This window comes from Pelecanus crispus, chromosome 1 (assembly GCF_030463565.1).
Source record: "Pelecanus crispus isolate bPelCri1 chromosome 1, bPelCri1.pri, whole genome shotgun sequence".
NCBI classification, from domain to species: Eukaryota; Metazoa; Chordata; class Aves; order Pelecaniformes; family Pelecanidae; genus Pelecanus; species Pelecanus crispus.
This window is the reverse complement of record NC_134643.1, coordinates 93451700-93474633: the sequence shown is the minus strand read 5'-3', so window position 1 is coordinate 93474633 and position 22934 is coordinate 93451700. Positions and strand designations below refer to the sequence as shown.

General features: G+C 46.4%; 1 protein-coding gene across 1 annotated transcript; it reads left to right on the top strand.

The window, feature by feature from the left end:
- Positions 1-65: 65 nt before the first annotated feature.
- WDR3 (WD repeat domain 3) lies at positions 66-22649 on the top strand. The gene is made up of 26 exons (XM_075717728.1): positions 66-236; positions 1202-1411; positions 1869-1987; positions 3703-3781; positions 4122-4217; positions 4678-4788; positions 5847-5948; positions 6069-6166; positions 7095-7190; positions 7523-7753; positions 8591-8684; positions 9066-9167; positions 11686-11771; positions 12223-12358; positions 13075-13131; positions 13832-13932; positions 14072-14183; positions 14298-14432; positions 16032-16082; positions 16751-16816; positions 17669-17761; positions 18315-18362; positions 19713-19756; positions 20226-20354; positions 21146-21239; positions 21862-22649. Exons 1-26 carry the CDS (start codon positions 66-68, stop codon positions 22015-22017), a joined length of 2817 nt encoding a protein of 938 aa, XP_075573843.1. The 3' UTR covers positions 22018-22649.
- The last annotated feature ends 285 nt before the right edge of the window (positions 22650-22934 follow it).

The window sequence follows — 22934 nt, the reverse complement described above, 5'->3', positions numbered from 1 at the left end:
GACGGGGTTTCCTCAGCGCCCTCCCCGCCGTCCCCCCGCGGCCCGGCTCGCCCCTCGGCGCCGCCATGGGCCTCACCCGGCAGTACCTGCGGTACGGGCCGGCCGCGCTCTTCGGGCTGGTGGCCAGCGCCAGGGGCAACGCGGCCTTCGTGGCGCTGCGCGGCGAGCGGGGCCGCTGCGTGGCCGTGCCGGCCTGCGAGCACGTCTTCGTGTGGGACACGCGGAAAGGAGAGAAGGTGAGAGCGGGGGGGGGGGGGGGGGCTGTAGCGTGCGGCGCTTTTGGACCATCTGAAGCAAAGGTGTTTGTGTTAGCGCGCTGTCTTTTAAGGGAAGTGTCACCCCCACAGCTTCCCCCCCCCTTTTCTGTAGTCTGAGCACGCCTTGCGGTGCGAATCTGCGGCTCTGGGTGCGCCCTGGCTGAATCTCACTGTTGATCCTTTGAGATTTGCCTTTGGTACCTCAGTTGGGGAAGAGTAATTGCTGCCGCAGTGACTGGAAAGCTGTTCCCTTTTTACCTGGCGACCAGCAGCGCCGCTGTGTGAAAGTTCCGGGATGAAACAGGGATGTCGTGGAGTTTGTGTTTTGGCTGTGGGACTGGGCTTCCCATGTGAAAGTTTTATCCCATAGAGGGTTTGTGAGCTGTTCCTTTAAGGATTTTTGCCACATGTTTGCTCCCATGGGATCATTGTAAGTACTGCTGTCCACTACAGACTGAATTCAGGATTTGCTTTACAGCCCCTAGAGTGGTGATGGTGGGCACGTTGTTTTGGAGATGTTTGTATCATTCTCAAGTTCTTGTGCAGACTGTGGAAAAGCAGCTCTGCCCTGAGACAGGCCAAGCAAGAGAGGATGAGTCAGGAGGAAGCTTTCAGACTTTATGTTCAAACAGTGTGCCTTGCTCTCTAGCACTTAAAATACAAGGGCAGAAATTTGGGTTTCTGAGTTCCAGGCCTCATTCTGCACAAGTTTCCCGTTTGATTATGAGAAATTGCTTCCCTTCTAGCTGCTGTCTGCCTTGTAAAATGGGACTAATGACACTGTATTCGGCGCAGGAAGCTGAAAAATGAACTTCTAAAGTGGCAGAAGTGCTTGTTTGGAAGTTCAGTAGAAGAGCAGAGTGTATTCTTTCTGCAGTGTAAGTATCTGGCTCTGACGTGCCATTTATCAACATTATATATCTTTTGTCTCCTAAAAATTGCAGGTCCTTATCCTTAAGGGTCTCAAGCAGGAGGTCAGTTGCCTCTGCCCCTCTCCAGACGGGTTGCACTTGGCTGTTGGGTATGAAGATGGATCAATCCGTGTCTTCAGCCTCCTGAGTGGAGAAGCAAATATCACTTTCAATGGACACAAGGCTGCAGTTACAGCCCTGCAGTATGACCATCTGGGTGGCCGGCTGGTATCTGGCTCGAAGGTGAGCGTTGCACATCCAAAGGACAGCCCTTTCATAGACATGCTCTGTGGAGAAGGCTGACCTGCACTAAAATGTTTGGTATTTTAAGTGGGTTATGTTGCCTCTGCCTATGGCCAGAGGATGGCAATGAGAGGAGTTAGGGCTGCAAGACAGCGATGGAGTTGGGGAGCCCAGGGCTGGTAGAGCAGCGGGGACTGCAGGGCAGGAGTGGGGTACTAGAAGAGCTGTTAAAGGTGAAGAAGTTTGTGAGGTCAGGAATAGCAAAAGGCAGGGCAGAGGTGCATCTGTTGGTCTGGATGCATCTCAGGGGAAGGAACGTCACTTGCATTAATCATCCCTAACATTCAAATTCAGAGTGAGAAACCTTGCTCTCAGGTAACCTTTTCTGCCTCATAGCAGAGGTGGACATTTTGCAGAGACAAATGCCAGTCCCTTGGAGACACTCTGTCTGTTCCAGGATACAGATGTCATTGTGTGGGATGTCATCAATGAGAGCGGGCTGTACCGGCTGAGAGGACACAAGGATGCTGTCACTCAAGTCCTTTTCTTGAAGGAGAAGAACCTGTTGATCACGAGGTGAGCCAGGCTAAGTGTACTGTTTGATCAGGAAAACAGCCATGGCTTTACTTGTAATTTAGACATTCTAGGTGCTACAGCCATTTGTATTTTCCTTCTTGACTCATGATATCTCAGATCCATGAGCATCTTAGAATATGATTTTGTCATGTCTGCTTATTTCAAAAGTCTGGTGCCTGAATCCAAATGTGTTAAGCAGTACTGAAATGGCTATCCTGAAAAACAGTGTTTGGGAAAGGGTTTAACTTGCTGGTAAATACAGCAACTTAGAATTATGGTAATAAGGAATAGTGATAATATGTTCATTATGTTTGTAACCATTTTTGCTGTTTATCTTGAAGAATTAAGCAGACTTACCTTCTGTATGTGTAATTCACACAGCAATGTGACAGAAAAATTGCTTCCTAGTAGGCCGTAATTTTGGGTGTTAATTAAAAGATGATGGATTTGTTTGGAGTTGGGTTTTAGTTCCTCAACACGAGCTGCTAGTTGACTGTATCCCTTTAATAATAAATGATTGACAGAAGGTGCTCTTGTTCAAATATCCATCAATAATTTTTTATTTATTAATATGTCATCTAATAGCTTAATAGAAAAGTGCATGCAATCAGTTCAGTGTAAAATTATAACAAGTTTCTTGTGCTTTTTTTGTTGTTTCAAATGGAAAAAGGTAGTATTTTGTTGGTTTGGTAGGTGATGTCTGTTTCTTAATGCAATTTCAAGTCTTTTCAAGTCAACTTTAGAAATGCTTCTTAATTCTCTCAGTAGATATACATTGAAACAAAGAATCCCTCTTTTTTTTTTTTTATTAACACAGTAGAGATGTTATCCTATTTTTCTGGAGATGCGAAGTTTTGCTTCTTACTTTAGATTGCTTTTGTGCCCAAGCGGCTAACTGGAGTCCTTTGTGTACAGAATTTTTTGTGATATTTTCATATGTCCAATTTACAAGTACCTTTGGATCCTGTGCAACAAAAGAGATGGGTTAACAATAAATATCACTTGTAATCAGAATTTTTTGTCCTGAGGGAGCTTAGTAATGGAACAACAAGTTTTGTATTTTGATTTAGTTGAAACTTACTGAGGAAAATAGGCTCTAACGAAGTTACCAAAAATAAAAAAGTATTAATTGTTGTAGGGTGTACTGAAAGAATCTGTATAAATGTTCAAATTACTTTTCTCAGGTGCTCTCGTAGCATTGAGGTAGCATAATATAGCCAGAAAAGTGTTTTCAAGGAGGTCTAATCCTACGGGGGCTTAGAAGGACTGAAACAGCTGTAATTCTCCGTTAGGAGGAGCAGCTCCAAATCACTGCTCAGAATGAAGGCATCTGCTTTTCTTGTAGCCTGGTCAATGCACAGGCATGGCACAGGTTGAGAATGGGGAGAAGGGTTTTAGAGGCAGTTTTAGAATTGAACAGCTCTTTGCGCTTATTGTTCTCACCCTAAATTAAGTGAGAAAGGAGGCTGTGTGACACTGGGGCTTGCAGCTGAATCCAGAGGAAGCAGTTTTCAATGACTTGCTAGATACCTTTTTGCAAGCACCTTTGTATTGCTATACTTTGTCCTTGAATAGCTTGCGAACTTCAGTGTCTGAGCAGCTGCTCTGTGATGTGTTGTGGCCTGTTTTAGTTTTTTTGTATTTCTGCCACTTTTCTAAGCACATGGGCCCTGGCAGTCTTTCCTGATGTCTTGAGTTTTTCTTCTTTATTCCAGTGGCAAAGACACTTTGGTGAAATGGTGGGATCTGGACACCCAGCACTGCTTCAAAACTCTGGTCGGACACCGTACTGAGGTAAAGAGGACGCGTGGGGAGCTGTTGGGGTGGAGGGACTTCGGATTACATGTCATGGCCCACTTGGTGCTTTCCCTGCTTGCAGGAGTTGTAAACTGGTACTGTGATATATTTTGCTTGTCCTTTAGAGGTGAGCAAATGAGAAACTTCCAAACTTTCCAGGACCTGTTATCAACATGCAGTGGGTGACAATTGCAATACAGGTGTCCCCAGAGGAGGTCCCAGCTAGATCCAGTCTCTTCTTGGTTGCGATTTAAATAAATCAATTAAAGATGCTCTGCTGTTGTTATCATAGTTAAAGGAGCCATAAGCCAATTCCTTGCATTGTGCCTCTGGACAGGTTTGGGGGATGGCTTTGATATCCGATGAGAAGCGTCTGATCACTGGAAGTGCTGACAGTGAGCTGAGGGTGTGGGATATCACTTACATCCAGGAGGTAAGATATTCCCTCTGTAACCCCTCACAGCCTTGTCCAGCTGCTTGTCTTTGGCCTAAGATGGGTCTGGAACATGTTAAATCTGATTGATGTTCTGGGAAACAGAGCCAAAGCAGTGTCTTTGCTGTCTGAGGGGTCCAGAAGCTGCTCTTGCGATAGACTTTGCTGTTTTCTGTGTTTTGAGCTTTCAAGTGAAGCTGCGAGCACTTCCTGAACGAGGTTTCCAGAGTGTGTCAGATCTTTCTGGCTTATGGCTAGAGAAGACAGTCTTGTGGGTGGATCATAAGCAGGGGAGGACATGGAGTGTTTGGTGTCTGTAGGCATGCTGTAGGCCACTCCTTTGTTGCAGCGTACGCTAACCACTTGTTCTTCCAGGGAAGTGAAGTGTGAGACGGGAACCAGCAAACCGTAGCTCTTGTGTTTTAAGGTATTCCTTATGGGTTTTTTTGTCCATGAACAGGTAAAAGACCCCGATGAGCCAGAATCCAAGAAAAGCAAAGGATCTTCACCTGGAGCAGAAGAAAACACTGAAGAGGATGAGACTCTAGAGTTGGATGAGCATCCTGAGGAAGTAAGCTTTGTTTTCCATGCTGTCTGTGGGATGGTGTATGTAACTCCATTTGCATGGTGCTGCTTGCAGAGCCAGCAGGAGTTTGAGAGTCACTCACATGTTGCTCCTTTGTATTGGGTTTATACCCTGAGGGTCATATTTAGCCTGTTAGGGAAAATGTGGTAATTCTTGTCTTGCCCCATGACATCTTCCTCAGCAGCAGTTGCTGCCCCATCTACCTGCAGAACATCAGCAGAAATATGTGTGCCAAAACGCATACACGTTATTTGTCCACTGAAAGCTTTTTCTTTGCCTTCTGTTTGGGGGGAACTAGTAGGTGTTTAAAATTCAACAGTGCTAACAGAGCTCTTTCATTGAGCAATATGGGAATAAAATAGTTACTAGCTTGTTGGCAGCTGCTGGGTTCAGTGCTGATGCCCAGCTCTGGAGGTCAGTAGCAGAAGCTACTACTGACTTGGTCAGAGTAACCACATAACGAAATACGGGGTGAGATTGGATTGCGGAAAGCTGTTCCCCCTTGTGCTGCTGGTGGAGACTTTACTGAATCGGTCTTTCTGGTGGAACTTTCTGGGGTCCTCCTCAGATTTCAGACTGCTTGTAGTTGTAGTAGATACCTGACCTTGTTGAAGACTTTTCCAACTTCCTCTCCAGAGGATTTCTCTCCCTTCAGCCACCTGTTTAAGAGTCTCTGTTCTCACCTTCTCTGCCTCTTCTGACAGACGAACTGAGCTCCGCTGCCTTTGTAGAAGAAAAATTCAGCTCTGTCTCTTCAGCTCTTTTATTGGCTGTGGTTTGCCAATAAAGTTAAGTTATTCTTCCACTGAGACTGTTAATGATTATTTTCAGCTAAACTGCAACAAAACTAATGAGATAAGCCTGTAGCTCACACAAATGCTTGTTTTGTCCCGAGATTATCCTTGCTAGCTGTTCTACCAGGACCCTGTAGGTTCATTTCCCCCTCTTCTCCTCTTGATTTCCCTTGCCAGTAGGTTTCTGAGTTTCCCTGAGAAGATCACTTGACCTTTCAGACCAAGGTTTTTCTCCTTCTTTCCCTATAGCGCCTCGTAAAGTGCAGCAAAGTTGGATCCATCATGCGGCAAGGGAGAGACCGAGTAGTTACTCTTGCCACAGACAGAACAGGCAAGGTTTTGGCCTGTCATGTAAGTAATGGGGGGCTCTGCTATCAAGGGGTAGAGGAGGCTGTTAGAGACCTTAGGTAATTTCTGTAAGGGCCAGACAGGACTTTGTGTGCCTTTTGACTTTGTTTGCTCTGTCTCTAGGGAACAGATGCTGTTCTGGAAGTGTTCTCTGTCCTTTCTGAAGAGGAAGTCCAAAAGAAATTGGAAAAGAAAATGAAGAAAGCAAAGAAAAAAGCCAAGTAAGCAGTCTTTTGGATGTATTTGGCCGCTGTCTGTGTCCAGACAACTGTTAGAAAAGCCCTTCGGCAGCATGACACAGTGGTTGAACTCCAGGCTACTGGTCATTCTCTCTGTGCTAGCTGTTGTATTTTGGGGTCACTGTTCCTGTGCATTCCTGGTGCTTGTCTGAGCAACACTGCTCCCAGAGACTAAGGAAGTAACCTTTCTTTCTGAGTCTTCCCCCTGCAAAAAAAGCTAATGTGTGCAAAGGAATGGACATCAAATGGGTTTTTCAGAGCTGCTCACTCCTACCTGACATTCATATTTACACTGCTTGGTGCATCAAATAAAGTCCTTGATAGGACATGCAGGAATGAGAGTTTCATCTGAGAAGTCAGAGTGACTCTGATACCTCATCTCCTGTTCTACAGCAGGCAGAGGTACAGGTGAGAGCTTTATTAATGTTTACTTCATGTTAAGTGTCTCTCTGGGTATCCTGGCACTTAACAGGTGCCTCACAACAGCCCTTAGGGAGAGGTCTGGCTCCAGGGTAGAAACTGATGCACAAGGCACGTAAATCTGGAGATGCATTTTGGCGATGGCTGAGGACTTCTGGTGAGTGGTAGGAGATGAGCAGAAGCTGATTTCCCACTTAAACACAGCTTTCTGTTGTCTGTTTTGATTCCATCTTTCTAATGTGCCTTGTTCAAGTGCTTTGGCTCCGGAGGAGGTTGCCTTTTTTAGGACAGTTTGTCTCTTTAGTATTCTGCATGCCAGCATGAACCTTACTGTCTCACCCTGTTCTTAAATGTAGTTAGCACTGCTGGATAAGAGGGTGGTTGTTTTCAGCAGGCTAAGTGGTTTCCTTATGTTATTCTCTGTCCCTGTGTTAGTTTGTTTTGCCTGTGCTGGGTTATTTGACTCTCCTCCATTATCTGACATTTCTAGACAGCAGTCTGAAGAGGAGCCTGAAAGGAGTGTGGAGCTGAGCCTCCAGGAGGAGATTCAGCGGGTCACTAACATCAGAGCTTCTTCTAAAATCAAGTGAGTGGAAAGCCTGTTGGGGAGGCTGAGCTGTGGTTATGCAGCTACCTAGGGAGAGCTCTGCACAGCTCAATATAGGGAGAGATGGAAGAAGTTTCCCCTTTGACATCTGTTCAGCTTGGAGCTGGGGAGAGCCCTGCCGTGATCTCCAGTCCCTTCACACCTCTTCCACAAGTGGTCCCCTTTGTGCACACCTCTGTGGCTTAGTGTGCACTTGCTTGTGGCATGCCTCTGTCTATATTCCTCTTTCTCAGTTGTTCTTGATATTTGATCCCTCCTACATTTTGTCTTAGTGCCCCTGTGTACAGCTCTGATTTTGTCTAATCAAACAGGTCATTTGACTTGATTCTCTCTCCAAAAGGAGAGCTGAAGATTGTACTGCTGCTCCAGAACAATGTCATTGAGTCATACAACCTGGACCTGTCAGCACAAGTCCCTCAGGCTGTTCGTGCATCCAAGATAACCATTGGAGGCCACCGCAGTGATGTGAGGACGTTGGCTTTTAGCTCTGACAACATTGCCATTCTCTCAGCAGCTGCAGAATCTGTAAAGATTTGGAACAGGTACACAGTCCAGTTGTGTCAGTTGCCTCTGCCCTATGTGTGTCAGTCTGCCAGACCTCAGGGATGCTGTGTTCAGAGAGGCAGCGATAAGGAAGAGGGGATGATGGAGAAATATAAAATAGTGAATGAAGTAAAGGAAGTACATAGAAAACTATTTGGCTTTCCTTGTTAGGGAAACTGAGAAGCTATCAAACTAAAACTGCATGATTAACTCATGGAATTTGATGCTGTAAAGCAACACTGAGGCTAAGTTTAGTGGTAGGTATGGAAAGACAAATCTCTAAACATAAAGGTCATACATAGGAGTCCAGTGTAGACTGTATTTTGGTTGGGTTTTTTATTTTTTTCCCTGTTTAATAAGAGGTACTAACTGTTAGCCTAAACTAGCTACTGCCTGTTCTTTAGGGAACATGTGGGTTTCTTGGCATCTTACCTGAAGGATCTAGTATTAGACTGAGTAGGCTGCTGTTTTGATCTAGAGTGTTGCCCCAGTGTTTTCTGAGTGGTGCTGATTTCAAGCTCTGTTTCCTTTGAGTGTGCTATCTGATACTCCTCCCTCCTCCCCTGAATGACAGGAATTGCTGTTGGAGAACAGGAGCTCTGTCCTTGCTCATAACAGCAATAAGTCATGATGGCAAACTGTGTAAGACATGTTTTTATGGAAAATGTTCTTAGCAGTAATGCTGGATATCATTTGGGTCATAGGATGGCAGTGGTGTATCTTCTGGCCCCAGCTGAAAAGACAGCTGTGGGCAGAAGGCACTCTGGAGCATGTCTCACTTAGTGGGCCAGATTTTGTGTGTGATAAGAGGCTTTGGGCTCTGCCTTTGTCCACAGATCGACCTTGCAGTGCATCCGGACAATGGACTGTGAGTATGCACTCTGCTCGCTCTTTGTCCCAGGAGATCGGCAGGTCATCGTTGGCACCAAGGTAAATAGTGTCCCTTCTGCACTCCAGACTGCCCAGGTCTGGAAGTGTTCTGAAAATGGCATTAAGGCAGCCTTGCAGAAAATGCATTGTGTCTCCTGATCTGGAGCACTGTGTTTTAGGTGTAAAAACCTCTCTGACAGTCATGTTCTGCCCTGTTCCCAGACTCTTTATGTAGCTCCTATGGCTTAAGCTGGACAACTGGGGAGAGCTTTGGGAAGTCCCTGCTGGAGAACAGGAGTTTGGTCATCTGTGTGTAACAGCCATCTAATGAAGCTGGCTGTTCAGGAGATGGGTGGCAGGGATGCTCTCCTGCTAGGAGCTATTGTGTGTCGTGAAGGTAGAGGGGCTGATTTGTCCTCTGTGATGTGTCTCTCTCTGCAGACAGGGAAGCTGCAGCTGTATGACCTGGCTTCTGGGAGTCTGATGGAGACACTTAATGCTCATGATGGGGCAGTGTGGTCCATTGCTCTTTCACCAGACCAGGTAACTCAGCCACCCTTCTAAGCATCATCTGTTGCACATCTTTTCATGCAGCTTCTTCCTATAGTGCTGGGTTTGCGGTACTGATGGGAGCATGGGAACCCCTTATCCTGGGAGGTGGAGGATGCAGCTGATAATGTCTAAGAACTTGTAACAGTGGATACATGCACCACGTGCTGAATAATCTCTAGTTGTGTGGCACATGGCAATGAGTCTTTGGGCTGAGTGGGGCCATCCTCATCACCTCATCTGGCTTCTGCATGGTTGAGAACACTCGGACTTCCCTGGTGGAATCTGCCTGTGCAGCAATACATACCTTGTGGATGTGTTCCTGCTGTGGAGAGCTTCAGCCCCTCGTAACCTGCTGCAGTGGCTGATTATCCTCCTTGTTAAATTTGCTGCTTGTCTGCTGGATTAAAGATCTTGTTAACATAGTGATGTTTTTCCTTTGTGTTGCACTCGTCTTGAGTGACCAAATTGCCTTTCCCATCTATCTCATGGTCATTAGGCTGAACTTCTGTCCATGCAGAATGTGTTTCCCAGGCTCTTAATTGTACTTTTTAGTCTTTTTTTTTTGCTGGTGGCCCCAGGATCTGGGTGCACTGTGCGATAGGAATTATACCAGTGCCTTTTGAATCCATCTAAGGACTTCATTAGCTCTTTTGGTGATAGCTCTGCAGTGAGAATGTATATTCAGATAATAATCCACTGTGTCCCTCAAAGCCCATTTTGGGGCACTGCTTCACAGAAGATGTATATGTGGGGCTTAGATCCTTGCTTCCTAATGTATAAATTAATGTTTTTGGTTCTGTTTGGGCATTCTTTTTCAGATAGATTGAATAGCTCTGACATTATATAGATATATTTTACTGGTTATTTTTCTAGTAATCCATAATCTATAATCCATAATCCATAATCCATAATCTAATCCATAATCTAGTAATCCATAATCTACCCTTGATTAGTCTAGAGTGGGCTTGGTAGTGTAGGTTAATGGTTGGACTAGATGATCTTAAAGGTCTTTTCCAACCTAGATGATTCTATGATTCTATAAAATCTGTAAGTGGCATAGTGTCAATTTATTGGGTATTTCTCATTTAAAATTAAGCTTTGAAGCCTCTTAGCTGGTCTTTAATCCATGGCATATGCACTCTATTGAACTATATTATCCTAGTTTTGTAATGAAAAGGTAACACAAGACCAAGAGGCATGCCTTGCGTGAGCAACACTGTTACTATTATCACCCACCGCTTTAATCTTAAGGAAGAGGATAATCCCCATCAAATTAATTTTCCATAAGCTCTCTTCTCCATATTCAGTGTACTTTCTTTGTTTGATGGAAACTGCAATTACCTGTTACTTCTGTTGACCATGCTCATAGTTACTCGCTTGCCTGTTTACTCTGTCTGAATTATGGTGTTAATGTTAGTTTCTTCCTGGATCTCCCTCAGTATTTCCTAAGTTGCTGAGAATGGACTTTCACAGTTTCACAGAGAGTGCCTCATTCTGCTCTGTAGAAGTCTTGGACTGGGGTGATCTCAACCATTGATTTATAAATGTCTGACATAAGTAGCTGCTTTTTGACAACCTTATGAGTTTTTGGAGCAGTTTTTCATCACTATCTTTAATGTGATTACGGTATGTAGTTTCCCCCTGAGCACAACAGATGAGAAGTGTTTAGTGAACCCATGTTTACTGAGCATTCCTGTTTAATAGTTCTCATACTTTCCCCTAGAAATGGGTGAGTACTACAGAAAAGGGTTTTGGTTTTTTTTTTTTTTTAATGTTCCCATTGTATGTGCACCCACTCACTCTGTTTGGCCTAACCACCCTGGCTGTAGAAATTTGTTTGTGTCTTTTACTCCTTGTATCAGTTTTCCTCCATTACCACAGTTCAGGTTCACACTGGTTTCTATCAATTTCCACTTTCTTCTGTTTGTTGTGTATGCCTTTTTTTCTTACGTGGTCATGTTGCACTAGAAGCTGAAGTGGTTTTTAGAGAAATCAAAACCATAGCAAGTTAGGTTATTACCTGCCTGAGATTCATTCACCCTACAGATTAAAACATATGGGACAGATTTTACCCTTGTTCTTAATGTGAAAGGGATAACATTGAACTGTTCTTCCTTCAGAAGGCTGTGCTTGTGGGTTGGTGGTAAGGTGTGTGTGTGATCCAGTAACAGTGAGAGTGTCAACTTGCCCACAAAACACAAGCACATCATTACCTACAGCTGAGATGACTGCTTTCAGTCCCAAAGTTTCAGCCCACGTCTTGATTTACATTTGGAGTCTTTGTCTTAGACCTCCCTGCCAGAGCTTTTGAAATTGTTGTTGCTCAGCCAATGGGTAATATATGCTCCAACCACAGCAAGTGCTCCTGGTGGTGTCCACTTATTATTAATACTGTAGGAATGTGGGACATTTCAAAAACCTCCTTGTGCATTGACAATTCCTTGCTGTAGAATTTCTCTGGGTTATAGCAAAACTGCTTTCACAATAATTTTTTTGTTTTCACCTGCAGCGTGGCTTTGTGACAGGAGGTGCTGATAAATGTGTCAAGTTCTGGGAGTTTGAGCTTGTGAAGGATGAGAGCAGTGTTCAGAAAAGGTGAGAAAATAAACCTTTCTAGACTACATTCAGCTGCAGTATACATTGTCAGTGATGGATGCTTTGGCCTTTGCTGTGCACTGTAAGAAGTGCCCATGACATGTACATGAAACACGTGGAGAAGAGTGTGAGTTCAGTGCTGTTTTGTGAAGGTCTGAGCTTAGCTGGGGAAGGGCACTTGCCACATTCTGATCCCTTGCTTGTGTGTGAGTTTAGCTTCTAATCACAGGATGGGCCTCTAGATCATCAAGTAGTAATTTAGCAGTGAAGTTTATCAGCCTGCAGTGTTGTGCTTATTTCCAGTCCTGTCTTGCTCAGGTGGTAATGAGGAATGAGGTGCTGCATGTTAGAATTAACTTCCTTTCCTGGGGTGCAACGTGGGAGTTGTATTCATACCTCTTCCCAACTTTGTTTGGGATAACAATTGGTTTTTTCCTCTCTTTGTTGCCAGGCTCTCCATGAAACACGTGCGCGTTTTGCAGCTGGATGAAGATGTTCTCTGTGTGCGGTACAGCCCTAACCAGAAACTGCTAGCTGTCTCCTTACTGGATTGCACTGTGAAGATTTTCTATGTTGACACGCTCAAGGTGCATGACCAAATGGGCTGTGAGGCTGTGCAGGGACTGATATAATTGTAGCCTGAAAGATCAGGAATACATAGGGAAAGTGTCTATTTGTTGCGGGACACTAGTAAGAATCTAAGAGAGACCATGCATCCCACTTCAGGTGCCTATTTTCTAGCAAATGTGACGGAACCATGGCTGGCCCACACTGGGAAGGAGAACCATTTTTCATCTGGAAAGTGTTGTGAACCTGCAGGTGGCAAGGTTCGCTCTAAACCCTGTGGGCATGGTGGTATTCCAGAGCTGCAGGGCACTGTGAGGGTGGGGATGGATGTGTCACACATAGCATTAAATAGGGCATAGCAGAGGCAAAGCCTGGAGGAGGAGAATCTTTCTTGTGAGCAGTGTATAGTGGTTTTGTGAGTTATGTATTAGCATGTGAATGTCAGGGAAAGACACAAGACAGACCAGCACTGACAGACAGGCAGAGAGAAACAGAGATAAACTCTGTAGGCAGTGGTGATCAGCACCAGAGTCAGCTCAGCTTGCTTGGGTATTTCCACCCTTGTCTCAGTTCTGCCATCGTGGCCCTGCTGCTAACAGTGTTCAGGGGAATAGTGAAAGTGGGGCAGTGCTAGAAAGACAGAGCTCCCGAGGCAGAGCAGAAGTAGCCTGGAGCTTGAGATGTTTGCACATCTCTACCCAGCATGTCTAACTGCGACACCTTTCTTCTGCTTCAGTTTTTCCTTTCTCTGTATGGACACAAGCTGCCAGTGCTGTGTATGGACATCTCCTATGTAAGTATCATTAGGGCTGTGTGTTAGGTGGGACTGTGGTGATATGCATGACTGCCAAGAACCTCTGCTGGCAGCAAGGCCTCTAGGATAATGCTTTCTTGTCACCTCCTTGCTCCCAACTTAGTAGGTTCTTGATGGGACACAGCAAGCCCCTCCTTATCCCGCAGTCCTGTGCTCACTGGGAGGGGTCATGGAGTAGCGGTCATGACAGAACTGACCAGGGCATTTTGTGAGCAAGTGGAAATCAAAATGCTGTGGTGGTTCCCTACACTCATCTTAAGAGGTACAGCCTGCTCTTTGCTGAAGTTACTGTGTGAGAGGAGCCTGAATTCTTCATTAGTGGGAGCAGAGAGCAGGTGCTGAGGTGGAGGAGCCTCTTCATGCCCGTTCATTCTTGGGCTGCATCTTGCTCTGGGGTGTCCTTGGAATGAGGCTCATTGGAAGCCAAAACCGTCAAGGTATAGCTAAGGTCTTAAATGCCTGCAGAGGTTCAGAAAAGAGCCAGGGTGCTGTCAGTGGGCTGTGCCAGTACCACAAGCATGGGCCACCCTGGTGAGAGGAGGTGGAGGGATCAGGAGGGCATGTTTCAGGAGCCAGGTATCTGCCTACCCAGCACTGCTTAGTCACTGGTTCAGCAGCAGTTCCTCATGGGGCTGCTAGACAGCTACCCACACCCTACTCTCTCTTTGTTGCTCTGTAGGATGGGACTCTAATTGCGACTGGCTCTGCTGACAGGAGTGTGAAGATTTGGGGCTTGGATTTTGGGGACTGTCACCGGTCTCTTTTTGCCCATGATGACAGGTCAGTCAAATCCTACAGCATCTCTGGGCTATCTTATCGTCAAGGGGCTGTGATCCAGCAATAACCCTTTTGTCCAGCATAGAGCGGGAGGTCTGCAGTGTTCCCCAAGTGGGTGAATTTGAGCCTTTTTCCCTTGCAGTGTGATGTATCTGCAGTTTGTGGCGAAATCCCATCTCTTCTTCACAGCTGGGAAGGACAGCAAGATTAAGCAGTGGGATGCAGATAAATTTGAGCACATCCAGACACTGGAGGTAGGAAGTTTTGGAGACTGTTGAAAGGAAGCATTATCCCTGCATGAGCAGTGCTCCCTCGGGGGCTGGGAGCTGGGTGGTGTTCATGTCTTACCTCTTCTGTGTACCATGCAGGGGCATCACCAGGAGGTGTGGTGTTTGGCACTCAGTCCCAATGGAGACTACGTGGTGTCGGCATCTCATGACAAGTCCCTGCGCCTCTGGGAAAGGACGAGGGAGCCACTTGTTTTGGAAGAGGAGAGGGAGATGGTGAGAATTGCATCCTTCCTGTCAAAAACTTCCAAAACTTCCAGACCTGTTTTCTCCCCAGCAGGCAGATTCCTCATTTTTCACTGTGGAAGAGTCTGGCTCCACACTTGGCACACTTGCTCATTACTAACCACAGCCTGGTGTTGAGGTGCCCAGGGTTCACTGGCATCTTTTTGCATGATGGGACTGTTGCCCTGAGCTGTCTGGTGACAGCACCGCAGATGTTGCAGGTGCTTGCCTGTCTGTACTGCATTGCTTCCCTCTTGCTTCCCAGATTTTCCTCTATAGCTGTGGTTTTCTACAGGTCTGTTGGCTACAGTCTGTAACCTTCTTTTAATCTCTTGTGCTCCTTTCAACCCAAGTGTGCTTTGGAGGCAGTTCAGCAGGTAGCTGTTGTGGAGTGATGGAGAGCACTGCTTCTGTTAAATGCAATTTGTCTTGGTTTCCCCTTTACCAACCGTGAGGGGTGCATTCTATCTCGGTAGCAGGCTCCAGAGCTCAGAGATGCTGGAAGAAGCCCCTTCTACTCCATTTGAGCATGTATTGTGAGGAATCATAGACTCACAGAAGGACTTCAATAGGAAGGAAACTCTGGGGGCCTCTAGTCCAACCCCTTGCTCACTGCAGGATAACCTTAAAGCTGTATCAGACAGCTCAGAAACTTGTCTTGATACATGAACATCTCCAAGGAAGGAGATTTTCCAGGCTGTCTGAGCACCTGTGCCAGTGCTGAACCACCTTTGGGGTTGGCAGACCAATTTGTTTCACATATCCAACTGGAAATTCCCTTGGAACAATTTGTAACTCTTGTCTTTTCACTATATCCCATACAAGAGTCTGGCTGTGTCTCCCCTTCTTAAAGCAGTTCTCAAACCACAGTGGGATAAGCATGTAGAAATGTGCAGAAGCAGGAGTAGATGAGAAACCTGCAATAAATGTGTTTGGGTTTTTTTGTGTTTGGTTTGTTTTTTTTTTTTTTTTTTTGTCCCAGCCTGTTTACAGAGCTGAGGTGACCCATAGACAGCATCATGATGCCCAGTAGTTGTGTGCTAGGAATGATGGTGGTAAAAGGAGAGACAGAGACAGAGACAGCTCCTTTTCCAGATGCCAGAAGGGTGTGTTTTGGGTGAAATTTGAGTAACAAGGTGGGCATGAATGCACCAGTAGTGAATTACACACTGATGGGGCCCTATGATGTGAGAGATGCCAGACAGGAGGCTCTTTCCTCTTGCAGGCTAGGACAACCCTGGGACTTTTCTAGGCTTGTTTCTTCTGTGCTGTGTGCCAGGTGGAAGGTCAGGTGCTGAATTGCTGTTGTCTCTGTCTCAGCTTGGTGGGTTGTCTAAGGGCTGTTCCTGCACCTAGAGCAGAGACCTTGATTTCTTTCTGTCTGGAAGACTCCAGAGTTCTCTGTAGGATTGGGACCAGGGACAGGTGGGCATTTTGCACTGGCATTGTTGATCTCTGCTGAGTCGTCCTGGTTTTGCAATGGGATGCGTGAAGTTGCAGGCTCCCTTGCTCAGCCAGTCTGGAAGGGACTTGTACCCTTGCTTGTTGCATGCTCACCTGTGTTACGATGTTGTGTTCTATCCACTGTAGCAACGAGAAGCTGAATATGAAGAGAGTGTGGCGAAGGAAGAGCAGCCTGTGGTGAGTTGCACCGTCTGAGTTTGTGTCAGTCTGTACAGAGTCTGGAATAACTATTTCTGTAAGAGGCATAGAAGAGTGTCAGAGAGGACTGGTAATTTTCTTGCTTTGAGGAGGTGCAGGGGCAAAGCGCTGCTGAAGCTGTGGTTGCCCCATGATGCAGTTGACTGGTACTTCCTACAGACAACTTCAGGAGCGTGTGTGGAGCTGGCCAAACTGCTACACAGTAGCTGTGGACGCTGAAGCCTTACTGTGCTACTGCTTATCCTGTGTCCCCAGTTCATGTCCACACCAGCTCTGTACATTGGCTGGGCTGCCTTCTGACAACTGCTTCCGGGTTCCATGTAGTGCAGGATGGGTGGGGAAGCCTGATTCCTCTTGCTCAGATGCTTGGGTTGTGTTGCTGATAGTTTTGACACTGATTGCATTACTTGGTCTCTGTGGTAGAACAAAAGGTGCGTTTACCTGCCTCCTAGAGCTCAGTGTTAGCATGGTGTCTCTGTTCCTGAGGAAGAGCTGTGCGCTTGGGAAATCCTGTATTTCCCCAGATAAATGAGGAGTTTAGGGAATGAGGCTGATGTTTTTTCTTAGCATGGAGTGTGATAGGATGCAGGGTGTACCTACGTGTATCAGCTGCTGAAGGAGGAAGCTGCAAAGTCTGTATTTTGTAGGTGGCTGGAGAGACGCAAGGAGAGACGGGGCTGGCAGGAAAGAAGACTATTGAAACCATCAAAGCGGTAAGATTGTGTGGGTCCCCCAGCATTGCTTTGTGCCTTATGAGTCTCTCAAGGAGCGGGGCCGTCACAGGGTTGGAGCATCAGTTTGAAGAGAAGTAACCTGTGCTGTCACATAAAGGCAGAATTGCCTCTGCCTGCAAGAGCAGTCTGTCCTGATCCATGGCCAACAGGGAGGGGTCTGACTCTGGAGAGTTGCCCGCCAGGAATTATCTCCTCCCAAGATCTCTCCAGGGAGTGAGGTTCCTGTAGATACTCAGGCTGCAGATTTCTCTGCCTGTCATGTGTGGGACGGATGGGGCTGCTCTTGCCCTTTGGGGTTTGCAGCCCAAAGGAGCACAAGGCAGCTGGATGTTCTCTAGGCATCAGGCCTCTTCCCCAAGGGCTGCCCTGTCCCATGGGCATCTGTGGCAGGTGGAAATTTATTGCAGTGCCTGAGGTGGGAGGTGTACCAGGAAGGGGTGGGGGTGGGTAACTTCATGGCCACAGATTTCAACAGCCTGGTGCTCTTGTAAATACAGAGGAAATCCTCAGTCTGAATACTCAAAATGGCCTGACCTTGGCTTGTGCCTTGAGGGGGTACTGCTTGCTTGCAGTGTAGTTCAATGTCGAGGCAACAACTGAAGCAGCAGCAGAAAGCACCCAGCGCAGTGGGGGGGAACGTGGATGGTGTTTGGCATCTTCAGGACATAATTGATGTGCTCAGAGTAGCAGTGCAGTCTGGGGTAGAGGTTACCTTTCTGAGCGAGATGCTCCATGTCAGCCCTCCTGCTTCCCCTTCCATTTGTCCACTTGGACTTGAGCTTTGCTTTGGCTTGTCTGGTGTCACTGATGTGCCGTTCTTGTGCTGCACAGGCTGAGCGGATCATGGAAGCTATTGAGCTGTATAGAGAAGAGATGGCAAAACTAACGGAGCACAAGGCCATATGCAAAGCAGTGGGAAAAGAGGTAAAAGACTGAGGAATGTACCAGTCCCAGGGTGTGTGGGTGTATCCTTCCAGCTCTGTCATCTGGGTGGAATGGCTCTGCATGCAGATAAAATCAGGACAGCTGGGCAAATCTTTTGGAGGACAAGATGGCACTGTGCCCTGGGGCGTGGTTAGTGGTGTGTTCTTTCTAACAATCTTTACGTTTAAAGTAGGTAGGATGTAAGTTTTGTCCCTGGAAGAGCATGCTGCTGCAAATTCATCTCAAAGTCTATTCTTTGTCTTCATCTCAACACTCCTTGCCAAATAAGGAGCTGTGACATAAGTGGGAAAACTGACAGTTAAGAAGTGGAAGAAAATTCATACGTGTTTGCGTTAGTCTTATACGTCTGAGAATGAGATTGTCTAGTGGCTGCAAATGAGGCCTTCAGTGACATTCTGGGGATGGTGGAGGTGTGAGAATTGCAGGAAGACACTTGATAAAAGCTCTCTTCTACTGTGGGTTAAAGTTCTTTCTGGGAATATGCATTTGTACACACACACCTGCCTCATTCTAACCCATTCTGTGTCTCCAGGTTCCCTTTCCTGTCAATCCCATCCTCTGTGCCTATGGAAATATTACAGTAAGTGGAATGCCCAGGCCACAGGCTGTGAGCCATTCTCAACTGGAGTGGGGCTGTTCGATTTGCTGGCTGAGCCGAAACACTGGGTTGCTGTTGGGAAGGAGGACTACTTGGTTCAACTTGAAATGAAAACTGAGCACTTTTGCTTATGCAAAGTGAACACAGTTTTGGTTTTTTTGTGTTTGGGTTTGGGGGTTTTTTGGGTTTTTTTTGTTTGTTTGTTTGTTTGGGGTTTTTTTGGTTTTTTTTTTAATATCTTGCATGTGTGTTACAAAGTTTAACCCCATCAGGGTTAAGAAGAACCCTGATGGCAGCCATGACCTTGTCATGTACCTTATCATGAGCCAGTGGTGTACAGTATTCCCCAAGATATGGGAAGGCTAGTTCAAACCTTTCCTATGCCTAAGGGCACATCTTCCTGCTGCCAGGAGGGTGCGGTTGCCATGCTACAGTATACGCCAGAGGAGCTGTGCCATCTAATGCAAAATACCTGAGCATCCACTGGGATGGGTAATTGAGAACCCCTGTCAGTGTGCCCTCCACCATGTGACATCGATAAGCACTTAGCCAGGGCCATTCTCTCCCTTCCTCCATGAGTATAGGCATATTTAATTGCAAGTTGCCCAGAGTGAACAGGGGTGAACGAAATCCTGCGGCTTAGCAGCTAGCAATTCCTTTGGTGGTGGGTGATGTTTGATTGAATCCCCCTGTACAGAGAAGGGATTTGAACCTGTTTCTAAGGTCCTGGAAGAATCCCCAAGTGCTGGGCTGCTGAGTGAAAACACAGCAGCACATTATTACATGTCCTGTTAAGTGGTGAAACGACCACTGTAAGCATTTAGTATGTCAGACCACAAAGAAAAATACTTTATGCATTGACAGTCTTTTAACGTCTCTCTTGGGAGAGACTGCCCAGCTGTGCTTTGCATCTACCAAACACTTTCAGCAGATAAACAGGAGTAGCAGGAATTAAGTCTTTGGGAGATGATTTTGTGTAGGGTTTTGTGTGTATTTGGCTGTTTCACCAAGTTTTTTATCCAGTTTGTACAAGATTCGTTGAACTGAATATGAGATAATTTAGCTGGTTGAATATAAATAAGACTTTTTACAATATTCTTTTCCAGTTAAGATTAGCTGAGAAGGCTGGGTTTATGTTTTCTGGAGGGAGAACTTCCCAGACTGGCAGCTGATTGAAGCTGGAGGGGTTTCCTCTTTGTTATATTCAGCTTGATCTGTCCATCTCACAAGATGTGACTGCATGTTTTTAACTGGGTGAGGTGGACCTTAATGCATGCGTTTGCTGTGGAATGTTTCTTGATATGCAGAGCTGGTGTCTTTCCTTTGTTACAGCCTTCTGCATATGTGCTAGAAGTTTTCAAGAAGGTCAAGTCGAGGTGAGTCCCAAGAGCCTTATTGCTGAACAGGTTTGTGATTGGGTACTGGATTTCTGGGCCCAGGACTGGCAGGGTCCTGGGACAGTCTGTCATGCTGGCTATGGGCGGTGCTGGGGAGTCTGGAGTTACTGTTCCTGGCAGCCTCTTGGAGCGTGCCTGGAATTGGGGAATGGAAATTGTTCCTTCCATGGGGGGTGTTGGGTGAAGCCTGCGTATGTGTATGTAGGTGAAGAGTAGCCTGGGGATGCTGAGGAGGGAAGATTGTGTGCTTGCTCCCTGTGCCAGAAGATGTCTGCTGGCCTGGGCTCTAGTCTGTGCACTGTGCTCTGTGGGCAGTTATAGACCAGCAGTGATGAATGCTTAGCACAGCTTTTTTTACCAGAGCCTTCCTATATGGAAGAGTTTCCGGCTCATCTGTAGCAGTGCAGTGACTGAGACTAATGCTTCTGTCCCTTTGCTTTCTCCTCAGTGAGCTGGAAGAGTCTCTCCTGGTGCTGCCGTTCTCCTATGTCCCTGACCTGCTCAGACTCTTCAATGAATATATTCAGCTGGGTTCAGAAGTTGAACTCCTGTGCCGAGCTCTTCTCTTCCTGCTCAAGTGAGTCTTTCATCTGCTCAGACAGATCTGCTAGTCTTAGTTCAGCTGCTATTGCTGTCCAGAACCTGGACCCGAGGAAGCCCTAAGAGGGCTCTGGTCAGTACTAGGCCTGCTGGTTCCCTGGGCCCCTCATGCTGGTGCATGTAATGAACTCACTTTGTGCCAGTTATGTGAACAGAGAGGTACTCCTTGCTCCTGTGCTCTGGGACAGCACAGAGCTGGGGAATATACTCCATCTCCTGGAGCTGCAAAGATGACGTTGCTTGCTGTGAATGAATGTAGCATGAGAGTATGGGGAAAATTTGGGCTTTCTCAGATGTGTCTGGCTCTGAAGCTCTTGGGAAGCATCCTTGGGAGTAAAGATGTGGTCTCTGCAGGAGATAAGGAATCACTGCAGCCCACAGTGAATGATGTGTGGGAATGGACTGATTGGCTGTAGAGTGTTGACATATCCAGATGGGATTGCTGGTCCTGGTCCCCCAAATCTTATTGGTATGAAAGATCTTGCACCAAGGCTGAAATGGCACCATTCACTGGCACAGTCATTGTAGAGCCCACGCCCTTAGAGGGTACCCCAGAGAGACCTTCCCCTTGAACCACTGTATGTTAAGAGAAGCTTCAGAGAATAGCTTTTCCAGACAAATCTGCCCATGTCTGGTATATAAGGCTGGTCTGGGGAGGCCTAATTTAAGAAAAGTCCTGTGTCCAGAACATACAGAGGCTCAGGAGAGGGGCTGTCTGATGTTTCTAAGAACAATGCTGCAATACATCACTGCCTGCTTTGTTCCCAGGATACATTTTGGGCAGATCACAGGCAACCACATGCTGGTGACAGTGATAGAAAGTCTGAAGAAAACCACCATCTCCAGAGTCAGTGAGGCCCGGGTGAGTGTTGCAGCTTCCCCTTTTCCAGGATCTGCAATAACAGGATGGGCCAATGTCTGGGAGCATGTATTGTCTGTGGTGTCCAGTGGGAAAGTTGGCTGGGGGTCTGAGCCCATTTTACCTTCCTCCTATGCAAACAGGCTGCCTTTTCCTTATGCTCTTCCTGATGTGAGACTACCCAGTGGTGATCCTGTGCTCATGCTCACCTACTCTTGGTTTTCTCTGATGTATGTATTTGGGCTTTGGCTTGCTAGTTTCTAAATATGTAGGAGGTAAATAAACTCTCTGTTTCTCTTGGGCTTTTCTATGGGCTACTACTCTCTCAAATAATGCAGACTGTGTGTCTTCCCAGAGGCAACTTCAGGTGCCTGCCAGCAACTTGTCTTTCAGAAAATACAGTGGATTATAGCTGTTCTTAAGAGAGAACTGTGGGGAAACACAGTGCAGGACTGATTGTTCTCCTACTCAGATGAAGTTTACATTTAAATAATGTTGCTTTATTCAAATCTGTGGATTGTCTTCCTTTCATCATTTCTTAGTAGAGGGTGGCCAGTGCAGGACCCTCTGCCTCCTAACAAGCTTAAGATGTGCCCAACAGTGTGGTGCTGGTCTGTCTCTACAGGATGTGCTGGGATTCAACATGGCAGGGCTCCAGTACCTGAAGAGGGAGATTGAGGCCAAGGATGAGGTGACATTTTTTGCTGATGCTACTGACCGTTTCGAGGAGAAGAAGAGGAAGAGGAAGAAGAAGGAGAAGATGATTCTTGCAGTGCTCTAGCATTTGCTGCCCAAGACCCAGAGCACCTGGATGGGATCGTATAAGCTCAGTGCTGGCCGTGGAAGTGTTCTTGTGGCTGAACACCTGTGATGATGTCCGGTGACTGGGACAAAGTCTGTCCCCTCCCCATGTGGTATAACCCAGCATATAACCTGAACTCAGAATGGTTGTCTCTGAGATGAACTCTCTGTAGTACACATTTGAACTATTTCTGAGGTGGCTGTCAAAGGTACATGCTTTTCCTCCAGTGGAATGCCTGTTAGAAATTGAGTCCATTTCTCCTGCGGAAGAGGTCAGCTCATTCTGACTGTGTTTTAACTGAATGGAATGAATCCAGCACATGGACTGCTCATGGGACCATGCCCTATCCAGGGAAGGCAGCTGGCAAGATTTTATGCTGTTTTGGCACCTGTGGGTGATTTGTGGCAGAGCTTAGAGCCTCTGGGAAAAGCTATGTGACTTCTGCCAAAGTGTGAGAATTTGGTCTACAGCCACTCACTTTTTAGTGGGACAAGGAAAACCATGGCTGCACTCTATTAAAGGCATATTTATATATGCTTTATGAGACAACTTTGTTCATGGAGTTTTGTCCTGATATTTCTCTAGTAAAGCCTCAACTGCCTTGCCCCGTGTGTCAGTTCCCAAAGGTTTTTTTGCTAGAGAATAAAATCTGTGGGAGCAAATGAAAGGGCTGCTGTCCAGAATTGTGCTATTCCACAGAGTTGGCAGACTGAGCATGAGAAGTGTGGGTTGTTTGCATTGTACTTGCTCCAGTTTTTAGAAATTACACTGAATTGTTGTAATGTTGTACTTGTCCTGTATCAGATAAAATGATTTATTTTCAGAGCAGGGGCAGTGGCGCAGGATAAAGTGAGCAAGTCTCTGCTGCTGTTGGTAAGTTATTAGTTTGGAGTACA

Bases quoted from the DNA above. Each gene is read 5' to 3' on its own strand.
- WDR3 (XM_075717728.1), top strand. From the start codon at position 66: ATGGGCCTCACCCGGCAGTACCTGCGGTACGGGCCGGCCGCGCTCTTC. The intron at 1,988-3,702 runs GTGAGCCAGGCT...TCTTTATTCCAG, and splicing joins AAGAACCTGTTGATCACGAG to TGGCAAAGACACTTTGGTGA. The intron at 13,933-14,071 runs GTCAGTCAAATC...TTTCCCTTGCAG, and splicing joins CTTTTTGCCCATGATGACAG to TGTGATGTATCTGCAGTTTG.